Below are 19720 nucleotides of genomic sequence, written 5' to 3'. Positions count from 1 at the left end.
GCCTTACTCACCCAGGCAGGTAGGCAGTGTTTGTATGGGCATGGAGCCATGGCAGCTTTTCATATTGACAGAGCAAGTGATATGAACAAACAGCGGTGGCATGTCCAGCTGTGGCCCCTCGGGCTCCAGCAGGGAGTCTCCTTCCAGGATACTGAAGGAGTCCTGGTCCTGGTTGACAGTGTTTGAGTCGGACAGGGATTGGTCGTCACCTTCTATGTGGGAAATGGCGCCTGGCGCCTGCTCCTCGTATTCTACCACCAAATCTGTGTCGCTTTCCGTCATAATGCAGCAGCCCGAAAGATTTTCTATACACAAAATAACAAAGTGGTCATTTTTATATCACTAGATAAGGAACATAATTTAGTGTATCTCAAGTGTGGTTGAAAAATGAAATGACCATGAAGCACATTTATTACACCAAATAAGAGAAGATTTCACAATTTATACTGTAAATAGGCTGTGCATGAGGAAAAATACATTCCTTTGTGTCCAAAAAAAAAGTCATTCACATACAAAGAAATGCACATATTGTATAGTATCCTACATGGTGGCCTTACTTAAGTCATCTTATGAATTAACTGTTACAAAACTTTACTAACCAAAAAAAGAGTATAGAGTAAAAGTATAGTCAACACCGGTCACAGATACTGAGCATATGAAAATGTCTAAAACATGTTTTAAAGCTAAAGTCTCTGAGCAAAGTACAGCATATTTTTTTACTTCTGAAGAATGTCATCAGTTTAAAATCATGTTTATAAGTCATTCTCATAGAATTATCAAATGTTAGCATTAGGCTAATAAAATAAAATTCATTATGCTGTTTGAACTGTTAAAGAGACCCAAGTGTCTCCAGTAATCCATACACAACATCAACTGTTATTGTTTCGTAACATTAAATTAGCCAGATGACTTAAACTTAACCTTACTTATCCTTAACTAAACTTAACTTAAAGGAATACTTCAACCTCCAAATCACCATTTGTATATTAATTACTCACTCTGTTTTACCCTGAATTTGTAAAGAAAATGCTTTCTCTTATGCCTCCATGGAAAACAGTGAGCATATTGATTGATCGGGCTCCACGTTTAACAACAGCAAGTTACAATGTGTAATTTACGTGGTTGTTTATTAGCAAATATCAACTATTGCTTTCATAAATATATATTTACTAAAGTGTAATGCCTCCTCCGAGAACCGTCACCTTATCGTGGTGGAGGAGTTTGAGTGCCCTAATGACCCTAGGAGCTATGCTGTCGGGGGCATTTTGCCCCTGGTAGGGTTTCCCATGGCAGATTGGTTCTGGGCGAAGGGTCAGACGAAGAACGGTTCAAAAGACCCTTCATGATGGTTATGATCAAGGATACGTGTACCCGGCCCGGAGGGTTACCGGAGCCCCGCCCTGGAGCCAGGCCTGAGGTTGGGGTCCGTGGGCGAGCGCCTGGTGGTCGGGCCTTCGCCCATGGGGTCCGGCCGGGCCCAGCCCGAACCGGCTACATGGGTTCGTCCCCATGCAGGCCCACCACCCGTAGAGGGATCCAGAAGGGTTCGGTGCAATGTGGATTGGGCAGCAGACCAAGGCGGGGGCCTTGGCGGTCTGATCCTCGGTTACAGAAGTTGGCTCTTGGGACATGGAATGTCACCTCTCTGGTGGGGAAGGAGCCGGAACTTGTGGAAGAGGCTGGGCGTTACCGGCTAGATATAGTCGGCCTCACCTCGACACATAGTTCCGGCTCTGGAACCCTAGTCTTTGAGAGGGGTTGGACTCTCTCCTTCGCTGGAGTTGCTCCGGGTGAGAGGCGGAGGGCCGGGCTTTCTGATAGCCCCAGACTCTCTGCCTGTACGTTGGGGTTTACCCAGTAGACGAAAGGGTTGCTTCCCTGCGCTTGGGTCGGGGAGGGTCCTGACTGTTGTCTGTGCTTATGTACCGAACAACAGTTCAGAGTACCCACCCTTTTTGGAGTCCCTGGGACGGGTGCTGGACAGTGCCCCAACCGGGGACTCCATTGTTCTGCTGGGGGACTTCAACGCTCACGTGGGCAATGACAGCGGGACCTGGAGGGGCGTGATTGGGAGGAACGGCCTGCCCATGTCATAAGGATGTCCATCGGTGCACGTGGCACCAGGACAGCCTAGGTCGCAGGTCAATGATCGACTTTGTAGTCGTATCATTTGACCTGCGGCCATATGTGAAGAGAGGAGCAGAGCTGTCAACTGATCACCACCTGGTGGTGAGTTGGATCAGATGGTGGGGGAAGGCGCCGCGCAGACCTGACACGCCCAAACGAACAGTGAGGGTCTGCTGGGAACGCCTCGCGGAAGAACCTGTCCAGATGATCTTCAACTCCCACCTCCGGGAGAGCTTCGACCGCGTCCCGAGGGCGGAGGGGGACATTGAGTCCGAATGGGCCTTGTTCCGCTCTGCCATTGTTGAGGCGGCGGTTGCAAGCTGTGGCCGCAAGGCCGCTGGTGCCAGTCGCGGCGGTAATCCCCGAACCCGCTGGTGGACACCAGAGGTGAGGGGAGCCGTCAGGCTGAAGTAGGAGGCCTACAGGGCATGGTTGGTCTGTGGGTCTCCGGAAGCAGCTGACGGGTACCGGCGGGCCAAGCGGAGCGCGGCGACAGCAGTCGTTGAAGCAAAAACTCAGGCGTGGGAGGCCATGGAGGAAGACTATCGATCGGCTCCAAAGAGGTTCTGGCAAACCGTCCGGCGCCTCAGGGGGGGAAGGCGGCAACTTGCTCACACTGTTTACAGTGGGGGCGGGGAGCTGCTGACGTCAACTGGGGACATTGTCGGGCGGTGGAAGGAATACTTTGAGGAGCTCCTCAATCCCAGCACAACGTATTCCAGTGAGGAAACAGAGACGGGGGTCTCGGGGGCGGGTCGTCCAATTTCTGGGGCAGAAGTCGCCGAGGTGGTGAAACAACTCCGAGGCGGCGGAGCCCCGGGGGTGGATGAGATTCGTCCTGGATAACTCAAGGCTCTGGATGTTGTAGGGCTGTTTTGGCTGACACGCCTCTGCAGCATTGCGTGGACATCGGGGGCAGTGCCTCTGGAGTGGCAGACCGGGGTGGTGGTCCCCATTTTCAAGAAAGGGGACCAGAGGGTGTGTTCCAACTACAGGGGGATCACACTTCTCAGCCTGCCCGGTAAGGTCTACTCCAGGGTGCTGGAGAAGAGGGTCCGGTCGATAGTTGAACCTCGGATCGAGGAGGAGCAATGTGGTTTTCGTCCCGAGGAGCAATGTGGTTTTCGTCTTGGAGAAGGCTTACGACCGTGTCCCCAGGAGAATCCTGTGGGGGGTGCTCCGGGAGTATGGGGTGGGTGGCCCCTTGCTAAGGGCCATCCAGTCCCTGTACCGAAGGAGCATGAGTCTGGTTCGCGTGGCTGGCAGTAAGTCGGACCTGTTCCCGGTGAGGGTTGGACTCCGCCAGGGCTGCCCTTTGTCACCGGTCGTGTTCATAACTTTTATGGACAGAATTTCTAGGCGCAGCCGAGTGGTGGAGGGTGTCAGGTTCGGTGATGGGAGAATCTCGTCCCTGCTTTTTGCGGATGACGTGGTCCTCCTAGCTCCATCGAACAGTGACCTCCAGCTCTCACTGGGGCGGTTCGCAGCCGAGTGTGAAGCGGCTGGGATGAGAATCAGCACCTCCAAGTCCGAGGCCATGGTCCTCAGCCGGAAAAGGGTGGATTGCCCACTCCAGGTCAGGGGGGAGGTCCTTCCTCAGGTGGAGGAGTTTAAGTATCTCGGGATCTTGTTCACGAGTGAGGGTAGGATGGAGCGGGAGATTGACAGGCGGATTGGGGCAGCGTCAGCAGTGATGCGGGCGCTTAACCGGTCCGTTGTGGTGAAAAGGGAGCTTAGCCAGAAAGCGAAGCTCTCGATTTACCGGTCGATCTTCGTTCCAACCCTCACCTATGGTCACGAGCTCTGGGTAGTGACAGAAAGAATGAGATCGCGAATACAAGCGGCCGAAATGACTTTCCTCCGCAGGGTGGCTGGGCTCAGCCTTAGGGATAGGGTGAGGAGCTCAGACATTCGGGAGGGACTCGGAGTAGAGCCGCTGCTCCTCCACATCAAGAGGAGCCAGTTGAGGTGGTTCAGGCATCTGGTAAGGATGCCTTCCGGACGCCTCCCTTGGGAGGTGTTTCGGGCATGTCCAACCGGGAGGAGACCGGCTGGCCTGGGAACGCCTCGGGGTTCCCGCGGAAGAGCTGATGGAAGTGGCTGGGGAGAGGACTGTCTGGGCTTCCTTGCTGAGGCTGCTGCCCCCGCGACCCGGACCCGGATAAGCGGAGGACGACGAGTACGAGTACAAGTACGAGTAAAGTGTAATGCAATTCACATACAAATGGAAGCTTTCTCACAGGCTTAGAATGATTTCTCTATATATACAGTACACAGGCAGGGCGCGGTCTGCTGGAGGCTGCCCTCTTGCGTCGCCATATTTGTCCGACGAGGCCACCATCACTTACTCAACGGGAGGGGTGAGCGAGTGAGCGCTGCAATCTAGAATTTGACCGCTGATGTCACTGTTACCATTTTTACACACTGAGGCTTTAACCAAAACATCTGTTCACAAACTCACACAACTCATGCAGCAGGTTTAAAAGACTCTGAGTTGAACCTTGATGAACCTGAGATGGAAAACTCTGATTTTTCAGTTTCAGAACAGCTGATCAGAGTTCAGTCAATTCTAAGTATGTTCAATCTGAGATAAGCTCATGCAAATTGAATGCAAAGCTACTTAAGCGCTGATACTACGATTCACCATGGCAAAAGGTAAATACAAGGCGGAGCCTCCATTTTAATCCTGTGGATGTAGAGACATTAATGTATAAATATGCAGACAGTGCAGATTTATCTAAAAAAATATATGTATATATTTATATATATATATATATATATATATATAGATATAGATATAGATATGAAACAAAAGCCCTTTTTAGATAGGAATTGTGCAAATCTGCAGGAAAGCCCAATCAGACGTCGTTCAGCATTGGCAGTATAAAAGCAAAATCGGGGAGTGCAGCAAAATGCCGCCTACCTTCTGTTTATACAGAATGTGCCTTTTTCGGGGCAATGGGGGCGTGAGCAAGTAACAAAACGTGATTGCTCAGCGTGTGACGTAAACAGTGATGTGGAGGGAAGCCGCTGCTAATCAGTCCTTCAGCGATTCTCTCATAAGTCGGCCCGTCCTTCACTGTTCCCGTCATCTGCCGGTCAATGGTCTCTTCGTTTGCGAGGGCAAGGAGGGTGCGCAATTCCTTGTCTCCCCAGTTGCTCATCTTTACAGTGTCTGTCAGGTATACATTTCCCTCTTGCAACCAGCTGCTCGCTAATTCCTGCTATAAGCTGTTTCCTGTTTATCCACCGCCAGTGGCTCGCACATATGCCGTCATCAACAGCTCCTCCCACAAGTCTTCAACAGCCCCTCCTGTTGCAGAAGGCGTCCTCTGTCTTTTTAAACTAAAAGGGTTCCGCCAATATGACTACCCTCTGAGGCGGAAAATCGGGCACCTCGGATCAACTCGCCAATCCAGCTCTGTGTGTCTAAACGCTCGCAGCTTGCCAGCAAAACAACCCAACATTTGCAGAAAATCTGGCAGTGTAAAAGGGGCTAAAGTGTCACATCATCATAAATATATTTGTACATCTTTAATCTGACGGGAACACAACATAGGGGCAGCAACTGAATACTATAAGAATATATATACACATGTATATATATGCATACACACACACACACACACATATTATATACATATATATATATATATATATATATATATATATATATATATATATATATATATATATATATATATACAGTACAGGCCAAAAGTTTGGACACACCTTCTCATTCAATGCGTTTTCTTTATTTTTATGACTATTTACATTGTAGATTCTCACTGAAGGCATCAAAACTATGAATGAACACATGTGGAGTTATGTACTTATCAAAAAAAGGTCAAATAACTGAAAACATGTTTTATATTCTAGTTTCTTCAAAATAGCCACCCTTTGCTCTGATTACTGCTTTGCACACTCTTGGCATTCTCTCCATGAGCTTCAAGAGGTAGTCACCTGAAATGGTTTTCCAACAGTCTTGAAGGAGTTCCCAGAGGTGGTTAGCACTTGTTGGCCCCTTTGCCTTCACTCTGCGGTCCAGCTCACCCCAAACCATCTCGATTGGGTTCAGGTCCGGTGACTGTGGAGGCCAGGTCATCTGCCGCAGCACTCCATCACTCTCCTTCTTGGTCACAGCCTGGAGGTGTGTTTGGGGTCATTGCCCTGTTGAAAAATAAATGATCGTCCAACTAAACGCAAACCGGATGGGATGGCATGTCGCTGCAGGATGCTGTGGTAGCCATGCTGGTTCAGTGTGCCTTCAATTTTGAATAAATCCCCAACAGTGTCACCAGCAAAATACCCCCACACCATCACACCTCCTCCTCCATGCTTCACAGTGGGAACCAGGCATGTGGAATCCATCCGTTCACCTTTTCTGCGTCTCACAAAGACACGGCGGTTGGAACCAAAGATCTCAAATTTGGACTCATCAGACCAAAGCACAGATTTCCACTGGTCTAATGTCCATTCCTTGTGTTTCTTGGCCCAAACAAATCTCTTCTGCTTGTTGCCTCTCCTTAGCAGTGGGTTCCTAGCAGCTATTTGACCATGAAGGCCTGATTCGCGCAGTCTCCTCTTAACAGTTGTTCTTGAGATGGGTCTGCTGCTAGAACTCTGTGTGGCATTCATCTGGTCTCTGATCTGAGCTGCTGTTAACTTGCGATTTCTGAGGCTGGTGACTCGGATGAACTTATCCTCAGAAGCAGAGGTGACTCTTGGTCTTCCTTTCCTGGGTCGGTCCTCATGTGCCAGTTTCGTTGTAGCGCTTGATGGTTTTTGCGACTCCACTTGGGGACACATTTAAAGTTTTTGCAATTTTCCGGACTGACTGACCTTCATTTCTTAAAGTAATGATGGCCACTCGTTTTTCTTTAGTTAGCTGATTGGTTCTTGCCATAATATGAATTTTAACAGTTGTCCAATAGGGCTGTCGGCTGTGTATTAACCTGACTTCTGCACAACACAACTGATGGCCCCAACCCCATTGATAAAGCAAGAAATTCCACTAATTAACCCTGATAAGGCATACCTGTGAAGTGGAAACCATTTCAGGTGACTACCTCTTGAAGCTCATGGAGAGAATGCCAAGAGTGTGCAAAGCAGTAATCAGAGCAAAGGGTGGCTATTTTGAAGAAACTAGAATATAAAACATGTTTTCAGTTATTTGACCTTTTTTTGTTAAGTACATAACTCCACATGTGTTCATTCATAGTTTTGATGCCTTCAGTGAGAATCTACAATGTAAATAGACATGAAAATAAAGAAAACGCATTGAATGAGAAGGTGTGTCCAAACTTTTGGCCTGTACTGTATATATACATATATATATATATATATTATACACTGCTCAAAAAAATAAAGGGAACACTAATGAATGAAAAATTCTTATTAAATACTTTGTTCTTTACATAGTTGAATGTGCTGACAACAAAATCACACAAAAATTATCAATGGAAATCAAATTTATTAACCCATGGAGGTCTGGATTTGGAGTCACACTCAAAATTAAAGTGGAAAAACACACTACAGGCTGATCCAACTTTGATGTAATGTCCTTAAAACAAGTCAAAATGAGGCTCAGTAGTGTGTGTGGCCTCCATGTGCCTGTATGACCTCCCTACAACGCCTGGGCATGCTCCTGATGAGGTGGCGGATGGTCTCCTGAGGGATCTCCTCCCAGACCTGGACTAAAGCATCTGCCAACTCCTGGACAGTCTGTGGTGCAACGTGGCGTTGGTGGATGGAGCGAGACATGATGTCCCAGATGTGCTCAATTGGATTCAGGTCTGGGGAACGGGCAGGCCAGTCCATAGCATCAATGCCTTCGTCAACCAGGAACTGCTGACACACTCCAGCCACATGAGGTCTAGCATTGTCTTGCATTAGGAGGAACCCAGGGCCAACCGCACCAGCATATGGTCTCACAATGGGTCTGAGGATCTCATCTCGGTACCTAATGGCAGTCAGGCTACCTCTGGCGAGCACATGGAGGGCTGTGCGGCCCCCCAAAGAAATGCCACCCCACACCATTACTGACCCACTGCCAAACCGGTCATGCTGGAGGATGTTGCAGGCAGCAGAACATTCTCCGCGGCATCTCCAGACTCTGTCACGTCTGTCACATGTGCTCAGTGTGAACCTGCTTTCATCTGTGAAGAGCACAGGGCGCCAGTGGCAAATTTGCCAATCTTGGTGTTCTCTGGCAAATGCCAAACGTCCTGCACGGTGTTGGGCTGTAAGCACAACCCCCACCTGTGGACGTCGGGCCCTCATACCACCCTCATGGAGTCTGTTTCTGACCGTTTGAGCAGACACATGCACATTTGTGGCCTGCTGGAGGTCATTTTGCAGGGCTCTGGCAGTGCTCCTCCTGTTCCTCCTTGCACAAAGCGGGGTAGCGGTCCTGCTGCTGGGTTGTTGCCCTCTATGGCCTCCTCCACGTCTCTGATGTACTGGCCTGTCTCCTGGTAGCGCCTCCATGCTCTGGACACTACGCTGACAGACACAGCAAACCTTCTTGCCACAGCTCGCATTGATGTGCCATCCTGGATGAGCTGCACTACCTGAGCCACTTGTGTGGGTTGTAGACTCCGTCTCATGCTACCACTAGAGTGAAAGCACCGCCAGCATTCAAAAGTGACCAAAACATCAGCCAGAAAGCATAGGAACTGAGAAGTGGTCTGTGGTCACCACCTGCAGAACCACTCCTTTATTGGGGGTGTCTTGCTAATTGCCTATAATTTCCACCTGTTGTCTATTCCATTTGCACAACAGCATGTGAAATTGATTGTCAATCAGTGTTGCTTCTAAAGTTAACAGTTTGATTTCACAGAAGTGTGACTGACTTGGAGTTACATTGTGTTGTTTAAGTGTTCCCTTTATTTTTTTGAGCAGTGTATATATATGATAAAAATACATTCATACTATACAAAGCCTATTTAAAAAACTCACTGTCATTCTGCAGCTGCACCATGATCCTGCTCACAGAAAATTTAACAACATTCCCACTGACTGTGTGAATGCAGTGTCAGAATTAAAAAATGTAATAAAAAGCCCCTAGCTGCAATGAAAGAATTTTAACAATACCTAATTAAAGCTCAACTTTTCTAAATTATCCTTACCATCCTCTGTAGCTGGCTCAGCCTCTGACACCAGCTCCTCACTTGGCCTCCTCCCTCTCTCACCATCCTCTGAGTCCTCCTGACAAGACAAACACACAGTGCAACATTTCATCCAGGCTAATCAACAATCTTCTCTTTCCATGCCAGAGCTGACACGTGCACATACATGTTTTCACATGCACAAATCACACTACCATCATTTATACTATCATCTATCAGATTAGATTTTTCTTTGGTTAAAGAATTACAAATTGCTCTTTTTTATTGTTTTTTTTGACAGCCAGTGTTAATCTAGTCATCTCCTTTTCCCCTGTAATCTCTCAACACAAGGATAACAATTAGGATGGCAAAACACAACTCAGTCAACTCACCTCTTTCTTGCAAGAAGATGGGCAGTAGAAGTAGTAGTGTGGATTGGAGGGCACAGTTTTGAAATACTGAGACACGATCCCCATGAATTTATCCTGTCAAATGATTATTTTCATATTTGACATGAGTTTCACCCTATTAGTTGATATAGCGGAATACAGTTTATTTTATTTGATAGGGGCGATGCAATTTAATTATGATAATACTAATAACTATCTATATTGCACCTTAATAAAATCTTATGAAACATGTACAAGATATAAAACAGGATAAAAAAAATAATAATAGATACCATCAGTTAAGAAAATTTCACATAGTTCCAATACAGACAATGAAACTGAGGTGCTGCATAGAGAGTTCATAGCTAATCTAGTTACTCATCATGACTCAGAAAAGAGTCTATGAATAAAAGGAAATAACCAGTTCTAGTTGAAACATATAAAATGTAGGCCTTGTCATGATTAATCTCCTGATTAATCATTAAGTCCTCAGACAGTACCTGTATAATGTTGTGCAGATCTGGATATATTTCACACGTGGGCTGTGTTTGAAGCAGTGTCAGAGGGAACTCTGGGATTTTGGCTGTCTTGGAGTCATCCAGGATCAGTGGAGATGTAGGAGCAGAGGTCTTCCCTCTTGGTTCAGCTTCACCAGCATCTTCCATTTCAGTACTACGGCCATAAATATCACAGCGTTAATCATTTTAAAAGCTCACTGGAAAATGGCTGACATGTAAAAATGAGACCTCATTAAATTAAGAGCATTGAATGGGGTTTGTTGTACGTAAGTGAATCAGTCCTCAGACATACTGTCATCAATCCAATGACACCATTGCAAACAGTATTAGCTGATTTTTTGGCCATATGGAGGCAGAAAAAAGGCTGTTAAAAACAGAGTGTAGTTCATCCTACCTCTTACCACAATTTCTTTTTTTTATACCAGCTACAAGGTACTTGCTCACTCAGGAATTGATATAAAATGCGTAATGTTTATGGAATGTTTGTATTGTTTGGCATTAAAATGACAACCTTAAAAATAGCCAGAGGCCACTGTATTAGTTAATCTGTATATATATATATGTGTATGTATATATATATATATATATATATATATATATATACATACACATATATATATTTATATATTTATATATGTGTGTGTTATGGTTGGGTACCGTTCATAATTGAACCGATACAGTACCGGTACCAACGGTACCTTATTTCGGTACTTTTTAACTCTATGGGCCCTAGGCCTTTTTGGGGTATTTTTACTGCCTTTACTTTTAAGCTCATATCACAGTCATTATAAAGTCTACATACACATGCTATATCTTGTTTTTTTTTTTCAGGACAATCTGGGCTAACCAGATTTGCCATCATTACATGTCCTTCTATGTGCCTGTATTTTATATTAATTTTTATATCAATGAAAAAACAAATCTGTGTGCCTAAATTCTTACATTTTTGCATGAATCTCACCACAGCAAGTTGGAAGTTGACATATTTTGCCATATATGAAGAGGGGAGACTCTCTGGAATCTGGCAATATAAGAACCATGATGCTGGGACATTCTGTCACTTCACAGTTGTCCAAAACATGTGGTTTGTGCCAAGCGGACATATTTGCCAGTATTTTTTCATTATTGCAAGAAATTCCATTGACTCACGCACAAGTCAAAAATGTGTTTTATCTGAAAAAAACATGCAATATTTACATCTAAGATAATAGAAAACAATGATGTCCTCCAAGATAATATTTGTTTTTCAGTTTCAGTTATATATTGGGGGGACATTTTGGGCATTGGTGGGGGGGTGCGTGTCCCCCTCAATGTATATGGTGACTACGGCCCTGTCAGCATGCATAATTAGGCTGCAGTTGTCTGGGTGCGCAAAGGTGAAGTGCGCTTGTGTTGTCATAAAAAGTTTGATGGAGTGTCAACTGGACAATATGGAGATATTTGCATCTTAAAAGCCGGACTACAAATGTGGATAGACAGGGAGAAACACACGCAAGCCTAAGACGTGGTAAGATACGATATTCCTCACTATATGAAGTGACTGATAACAAGATCTGTATAATGGATTGTAAAGAAATTCGTCAGGTTTTTATTTTGTAGATAATTGATCTGGATCTGGATAGCGTGATGGGATGACAGCACAATGATGTGTGTGGTATCACTGCAAACCTCTAGTCCTGCGCTTTCATGTGATATGCGTGGCATTTCTGTGCGAGCCTGCGTTCGCGAGTAATCCATCCAACAGTAATGTCTGTGCAAAGCTGTATGAAAGCTCTGTTATACATCATTTTATTGTAATTTTATCAATTTTTTTCGCTGCGAAAACATTGGATGACCGACAAGTGCTTGGCCTTGTCAGAAAGCTACAGTTCTGCCGTTTCACGTAATATGTGTGGATTCGTGGAGAAAATCCACAGAGAAGAACGGTTGTGAATTTGGACGCACTATGCATCGTTCAGGCCCATAGTCTAAACTTCTCAGTTTCAACATTTTATTGAGAACATTTAGGAACAGTGCTGCACGTTAACTTTTGTCTGCACATTTTTTTTTGTTGCCATTGTTGCCGAGTCTGAGGTGGGAGTCATGTGCTCTCGCTCTGCCTCCACCTCAGGTACCGAAATTTGGCACCGATTAATTTTAAGTGAATTGGTACTCGGTAGTACCGACGTGAATCGCTACCAAGTACAAAAAGTACAGAATTTCGGTACCCAACCCTAAGATGTATGTATGTATGTATTTTATTATTTTTTTATTATTTTTATTTCTTTATTTTTTTATTATTTTTAATTATTATTTTTGTTGGCTTTTTTGCCTTTAATGACAGGACCGAAGGTGAAATGGGGAGACAGAGAGAGAGTGGGGACTGACATGCAGCAAAGGGCTGCGAGTCGGATTCGAACCCGTGGCCGCTGCCATTTTATTATTTTATCCACTTCGCTTCAACCGATCACCACCAACATTTTATCATCTGTTCCTTGTCCCATTATTAATCTTTTAACCTAAATTATTTTGCTGACAAACAGACAAATAAACAATAAATAAGTAAAGTAAAGAGTAAAGAGACTGAGCAACAATTATCAGATTTATCTGAAGAAAAAACAAATAGTAATGCAAATAATTATACCAGAATGCACAGTACCAGTACAAACAACTCACAGTAAATGGTACCAATATGTTAAGTATCAGTACAAACAACAGTAGACACGTAAGGGATAATGTATAGTGAGCCGGTGACTGTTGAAAAATAACTCCCGACAGGGGAATGGAACCCCGACGCGCAGCAGAGTTATTTTTCAACTGTCACTGGCTCACTATACATTATCCCGCTTAGAACATGGCTTACTACTAAAACATTTAAATGTTACAACTGGCATCAATATTATGAAATTGCTGGCACAGTGTATTGACAGAGGAGAGGCGTTCATCAGACAAACTCGAGTGGAGGAGAGGATTTTACTCCACTTCTCCCGGTTGGAGATGCTGGGTGCTCAGTAGCTGCGAAGGCTGCCCTCACATTTATGGCCAGTGACCGACATGATCTCCCTGCTCTCCAGGCCAGCTTGGGAGAGCTGTAAGGCCGTTGCTATGGCGTCCCTAGCAACGGAGTGTATCGCTGTCCGAGGGCTGACTTAGAATGGCAACAGGATGTCAGCTGACCAACACTCGCTGCCCGGTCCCTGGTTGCGGTGATTTGAGATGCTGGCCAGCTAGGAATTAACTAGTGCTGCACGATTAATCTAATCGCAATCACAATGTCAGGCTGTGCAATTACACTGCTCAAAAAAATAAAGGGAAAACATAATCTTTACAGTGTAACTCAAAGTCAGTCAAACTCCTGGGATATCAACCTGTCCAGTTACGAAGCAATACTGATTGTGAATCAATTGCACCTGCTGTTGTACAAATTGGACAGACAACAGGTGGAAATGAGAGCCAATTACCAAGCCAACCCCTATTTAGGAATGGTTTTGCAGGTGGTGGCCACAGACCATTTCCCTCTCTGTGTCCTTTCTGGTTGATTCTTGGCTTCTTTTGCATTTCTCCAGTGCCCTCACCAATAGTGCTATCATGAGGTGCTATCTGCAGCCCACAGAAGTTGCTCAGGTAGTGCAGCTACTTGAGGATGGCACATCCATACACGCAGTGGCCAGAAGGTTTGCTGTGTTTCCCAGCACAGTGTCAAGAGTATGGAGGAGATATCAGGAGACAGGCCAGTATACCAGAGGAGGTGGAGGGGGCCATAGGAGGGCAACAACCAAGCAGCAGGACCGCTTTCTGCTTCTTTGTGCAAGGAGGAACAAGAGGAGCACTGCCAGAGCCCTCCAAAATGACCTCTAGAAGGCCACTCATGTACATATTTCTGCCCAAACTGTCAGAAACAGACTCCATGAGGGTTGCATGAGGGCCCGACATCCACAAGTGGGGCCTGTGCTCACACCCTGGCATCTAGCAGCCCAATTGACATTTGCAAGAGAACACCAAAATTAGCAGATTCGCCACTGGCGCCCTGTTCTCTTCACAGATGAAAGCAGGTTCACACTGAGCACATGTGACAGACGTGACAGAGTCTGGAGACACCATGGAGAACGTTCTGCTGCCTGCAACATCCTCCAGCATGACCGGTTTGGTGGTGGGTCAGTGATGGTCTGGGGAGGCATATCCTTGGAGGGCCGCACAGACCTCCACATGCTAGCCAGAGGTACCCTGACTGCTGTTAGGTACCGGGATGAGATCCTCAGACCCACTGTCAGACCATATGCTGGTGCAGTGGGCCGTGGGTTCCTTCTAATGCATGACAATGCCCGGCCTCATGTGGCTGGAGTGTGTCAGCAGTTCCTGGTTGACGACGGCATTGATGCTATTGACTGGCCCGCCCATTCCCCAGACCTGAATCCAATCGAGCACCTTTGGGACATCATGTATCATAGCATCCACCGCTGCCACATCACACCACAGACTGTCCAAGAGCTGACTGATGCCCTGATCCAGGTCCAGGAGGAGATCCCCCAGGACACCATCCGTCGTCTCATCAGAAGCATGCCCAGACATTGTAGGGAATGTATACTGGCACGTGGAGGCCATGCACACTACTGAGCCACATTACCAGTTGTCCTGAGGAAATTCACTGAAGTTTGATCAGCCTGTGATGTCATTTTTCCACTTTGATTTTGGGTATGATTCTGAATCCAGTCCTAAATGAGTTAATGATTTTGGTTCCCATGGATTGTTCTTACATTATTTTGTTCTCAACAAATTACACTATGTAATAAATAAAGATTTTCATCTGGAATATTTCATTCATTGAGATCTGGGATGTGTGATTTAGGTGTTCCCTTAATTTTTTTGAGCAGTGTACATAACCGCATGAAAGGCTGTGATTTGCGATTTAACGTAGGCTAAATAAATGTTAACATGTGTGCCTGTGAACGTGACTGCCTCTCCTGTAGTGTGTGGAGTTTGTTGACATCACACCCACAAGCTATCCCAGTGCGTGCAGCCAGCGTGCAGCAGTGACCAACACAGATGCTGAAGAAGAGCATGAGCTCGACCATGAACAGGCTGAGTTGGTGGCGAAAAAAACGTCTGTTACATGGCGATACTTTGGATTCAGGTACGGCGACGTTGGACAGAAAGACGTGCTGCGTAAGTGTGAAAAATTAAAGTCGCCACGTCCCGCGGCAACACGACCAATCTATATCAGCACTTGAGACGGGACGTGGCGACTTTAACTTTTAAACTTTTACACAGCACGTTTTTCTGTCCAACGTCGCCGTACCTGAAAGACGTGCTGTGTAAAAGTTTAAAAGTTAAAGTCCCCACGACCCACGGCAACACGACCAATCTATAACAAGACAGCACAGCACAGGGAAAAGTAGGAGTAATGTATGCGAGAGAAAGCCGAGCCGTGTAACGTTAAAGACAAAGAGACAACTGAAAGCTGCCAGAGCCTCATAAAACAACATCCAAGCACAGTTAAGCAAACATTTGTAAGTGTCACAGGGAAATCATGGACTCCATAACAAATGAAAAATTGAGCAATTTTGCTCAGGTTCGGCCCACTTGACATGCTGTTGTGTTGTGCTATGGCGCTGGAATTTGTCATTTACGTGACAACGCCTGAACACAACATATGCTCGCTCCACTGTGTGTACAGTTTCGTGCTGCGCTGCTGTGTGAGCAGCGTGTTTGACTGTGCGCAGTCTGTTGATGGTCATTGACACACTGCCTGTCCATAACAATAACTATGTCAGGTCAGGTCAGTGCCCTAATATAATATAATGTAGGGGAAACACTGAATCAAGCAAAAAGACTCATGATACCATTTATTTATTATATTTTATTGTAATTATATTGTAATCGCAATCGCAAATCGCGATATTGTCCACCATAATCGCAATCACACATTTTCATCAAATCGTGCAGCACTAGAATTAACTAGCAGCCAGTACAGTACAGTCCTCTCTCATCTAGCTAACATTCAGCCATGTTACTTACTGATCCATTAGAAAGAAAGCTAGCTGGACATCGGTTTTGAAGCCTCTTTGGTCACCTAGCTCCCTCCATCTCTTGAACGCCTGACTGAGGTTTACTCTTGTTTTTCTCTTCTTTTATCACTCTCCTTTTTACTCTTCATTGCCTCCTCAGACAGAGGAGCTAGTTTTCTTTTGCTAGGCCATTTTTCACTTGTTGTCAAACTTTGTCCGTCTGCCACTGTGCTTGTGACTCAACTATCTCATGCCCAACTCCTCATAAGGACCAGCTCCAGTCCCTGATTGGCTGACCGACCAGTTTCGCAATACATGACATGTTTCCTGCCGAAAAGGCAGATTTTTTCCGCGAAATTTTGGCACCGGTGGCAGAAGCTTATTACAAAGATTGCATGTAAACGCTGATAGTCTGATTTTACTGTGGCCACTAACCTGTGCAACCCACATTATTTTCAGAAATATGCCATCTGTTGCCTCTTTAAATTGCCAGGGAAGCTACTGCAGCATTCATTTGTGTAAAGTGTAAATAAAACAGGGGAACTCACACAACCTTGAGGAGCTCCCATACTTATACATTTAGTGTCAGAGAGGGTATTGTTTACTCTGACATTCTAACTTCTATTAGTCAAAAAAGAATAAAACCATTTAATGATCAGGGGGCTTACAGTCATCTGAGAAAATTCCCTTATTAACAGATGAGGCTGCAAGGTGTTAAATGCCGAACTAAAATCAATAAATAGAAGACGGGCATACGCTTTAGGGTTTTCAAGGTGCTTTAACGTTAGGTGGGTGATACTATTAATAGCATCAACAGTAGCTCACCCTTGTTGGTAAGCAAATTGGTTTGGATCGAGCTGAGAATTTACCTCTGATTTGAGTATCGACAATACACTTCTCAAAACATTTCATTACGATTGAAGTCAAAGCCACCGGTCTGTAATCATTATTCTCAGAAGGACAAGGTTTTTTAGGCACAGGTATGATTGTAGATTTTTTCCAAAGGGCAGGGACAATGGGTCTCATTCATGAAACGTGAGCAGAAGGAATTTGTGTGTAAACTGTTCGCAGATGTAAATTTACGTGCATGTCCGCATTCATCAATATTTTAGTAGCTCCGATCTTTTCGTAGCTACTAACAAAATCTACTCCTGCTCCTGACTACTCGTAGTGATTGTGTAAATTTAGTAAAGCACATAAATATTGCTTGTCACTATTGGAAATTACAATTTTAATTCGTATTGCGCTCTGTTATGTAGGCCTACATAATACACAGATGCCTTTGAAACACGTAATCTAAACATGACAAAAATATTAAAAATATAACACATTTAGTTAAATTAGTTGGCAATTAGCAGGTTTAATATCCAGATTAGGTTCATGATTGTGAATTATCTATGTAAATTGACTAAACAGATTACACATTCTTTCTACATGTTGAATGATGATAATAAAAATATCTGTAAGGACAGCCGGATCACAGTCTCTTCAGCCTCAGTGCCTGGGTTCAGCAAGGGCAGCAGGGGCAGCAGGTGGTAGAGCCATGAAGGAGCACGCACCAGCTGAAAGAATTATTTGAGACAACACTTTTTTTTTTCTTTTTTTTTTGTGGCTTTTTGATCATTTGAATGAATAAATCTGATTTGAAAAATGTTTAATTTATGTTGTATAAAACATAAAGGCTATTAAGATTCAAATAATTTGAAGACGATGCATACAAAACTGCTGTAGGCTATATGTTATCCGTATCATTTGTTAAAATAAATGTTAAATAGCTCTACATTCCGAAAGCCATCACTGATTTAGAGTTTATCCATTACGCACAAAACATCTCTGGTTTCCCGTTCCCACTTCATTCAAAACCCCACAAATGAATCTTCTGTTTGTTTGGTGACCACTGTAATTTTTTTTGTGTGTGCTTATGCGTTTCTTTGCCTCCAGTTTCATATCAAACCATTTACGCTTCACCTCTGACATGTTTGGCAATGGGCTTCCTGCTTGTGGACATACTGGTTGCAGCTTTCATGAAGTCCCATAGCTTTTTAAAGTTCATAGTTTTCAAATGATGTTCAATATTGTCCCTGTGTTTTCTCTTTGCCCCTCTCAGCAGTTTATTAAGTTCCTTTTGCACCACTTTTAAGCCCACCTTGTAATGTTTTCTAAAAGCTACTTTTTTCCTATTATTGCAGTCTTTAATCTCTCTAGTAATGTGAGGCTTATTATTTGGATATACAGTAATGTCCTTCTTGGGGACTACACAGTCAACACAAAATGAAATATAATCTGTAATTGTATCAGTGGCCTCATTTATTTCCAATTCATGAAAAATGTCCCAGTCTGTGCAGAGCAAAGATCCCTTTAGAGTTTCTAAGCTGTCCTGAGTCCAAACAGTCACTGTTTTTGACTGTGGCTTATTGCTCTTAAAAACCGTTTTGTTTGCAGGGATCAAATGGACTGTATTGTGGTCTGAAATTGATAGAGGAGGCTTAGATCTTGCGCTGTATGCATTTTTAATGTTCCCGTAACATTTATCTAAAACTTAATTATCACAGGTATTTCACTTCACGTATTGCTGGAAGCCTGGAAGGGATATTTCTAATTAACAGTGGTTAAAATCGCTGTAAATGTTGGTTAAGCTCAGTATCATGGTTAAGCTTAGTATCACTAATATACAATGTCCTACCTGGATGAGGATGCCACGGCTACCCTGTCATCTGATAGGTCCTCCTCAACCTCTCCAATGATGAAGGCAGCAGAACTCCCTGAAGGTTTTGGGTTCCCTCCCCATCCTGGAGTCACACTATGCTCCCTAAAGATCCTGATGTGTCCACAGAGGGTCTGCAGGAAGGAGGTGACGTCAATCTCCTGCAGGGATTCCTCACAGTAGTCCATGGCCATCAGGACATCCTGGGAGCTGATGCTGTAGGACTGCTGTAGGCTGCGGTACACACCTGAGGAACAGAGTGAGGAAAACAATGACTGATGTTGTATTGATTGCAATGGGTTCAACAGCAAGTGACCTATCTGGGACATGTGATCACAGCAGAGGGTAGATCTTGCTCTGCAAGATCAACATATTATTATGTTTATAAATGGACCAATGAAGCCACTAGTGTCTGGCCTGCTGTCAGCCAAGGCCGGTGTAGGCAACATGACAGTGATCACAATTCAGGAGATACGAGGGGCAGAGCAGGGCATGCAGTGTTTGTTTACAACAAAGTTCATGTGTTTTTGGGTGAGGAGAGGCAATTAAACTAAAACTGCACAAATATGATAACATTGTAGACCTGTAGCCGATGAAAGGGTTGCCTTACATAACCGCGAGTGTTGCTGTGGTGAGACAAAATTTTGTTGGATGCTGTGTTTCTATTTATATCAGTCACTGGCTTTAAAAGTGCTGCAATGAATGAGGAACGACTGATTCATCAGGTTAAGATGAGGAATTATCTGCACCATACCTTCTAATTACAAAAAATAAATACAAAAACCAACATCAGGTGGAGGGTGGCTGAAGAGAGATCAACAGGGAGCTCAGAGTTTCTGGTGAGCGAAACAACCCCATGCTAATAACAAGCCAGGCAAACATTACTTGC

The 19720-nt window shown here is 44.7% G+C and overlaps 1 protein-coding gene across 1 annotated transcript in view; it reads right to left on the bottom strand.

Moving 5' to 3' along the window:
* Positions 1-19720, bottom strand: part of szt2 (SZT2 subunit of KICSTOR complex) — a 461751-nt gene that overhangs the window by 353025 nt on the left and 89006 nt on the right. The window contains exons 28-32 of the mRNA XM_049588526.1: positions 18811-19078; positions 10126-10297; positions 9629-9721; positions 9258-9336; positions 12-305 (exon numbers count right to left, since the gene is read on the bottom strand). Of these exons, the coding sequence (XP_049444483.1) occupies positions 12-305; positions 9258-9336; positions 9629-9721; positions 10126-10297; positions 18811-19078 (906 nt within the window). The remainder of the gene's footprint in view (positions 1-11; positions 306-9257; positions 9337-9628; positions 9722-10125; positions 10298-18810; positions 19079-19720) is intronic.

The sequence above is a fragment of the Epinephelus fuscoguttatus genome, linkage group LG10 (assembly GCF_011397635.1).
Source record: "Epinephelus fuscoguttatus linkage group LG10, E.fuscoguttatus.final_Chr_v1".
In the NCBI taxonomy this organism is placed as follows: Eukaryota; Metazoa; Chordata; class Actinopteri; order Perciformes; family Serranidae; genus Epinephelus; species Epinephelus fuscoguttatus.
Note: the sequence above shows the minus strand (reverse complement) of the source record. Positions and strands in the feature narration are given on the sequence as shown.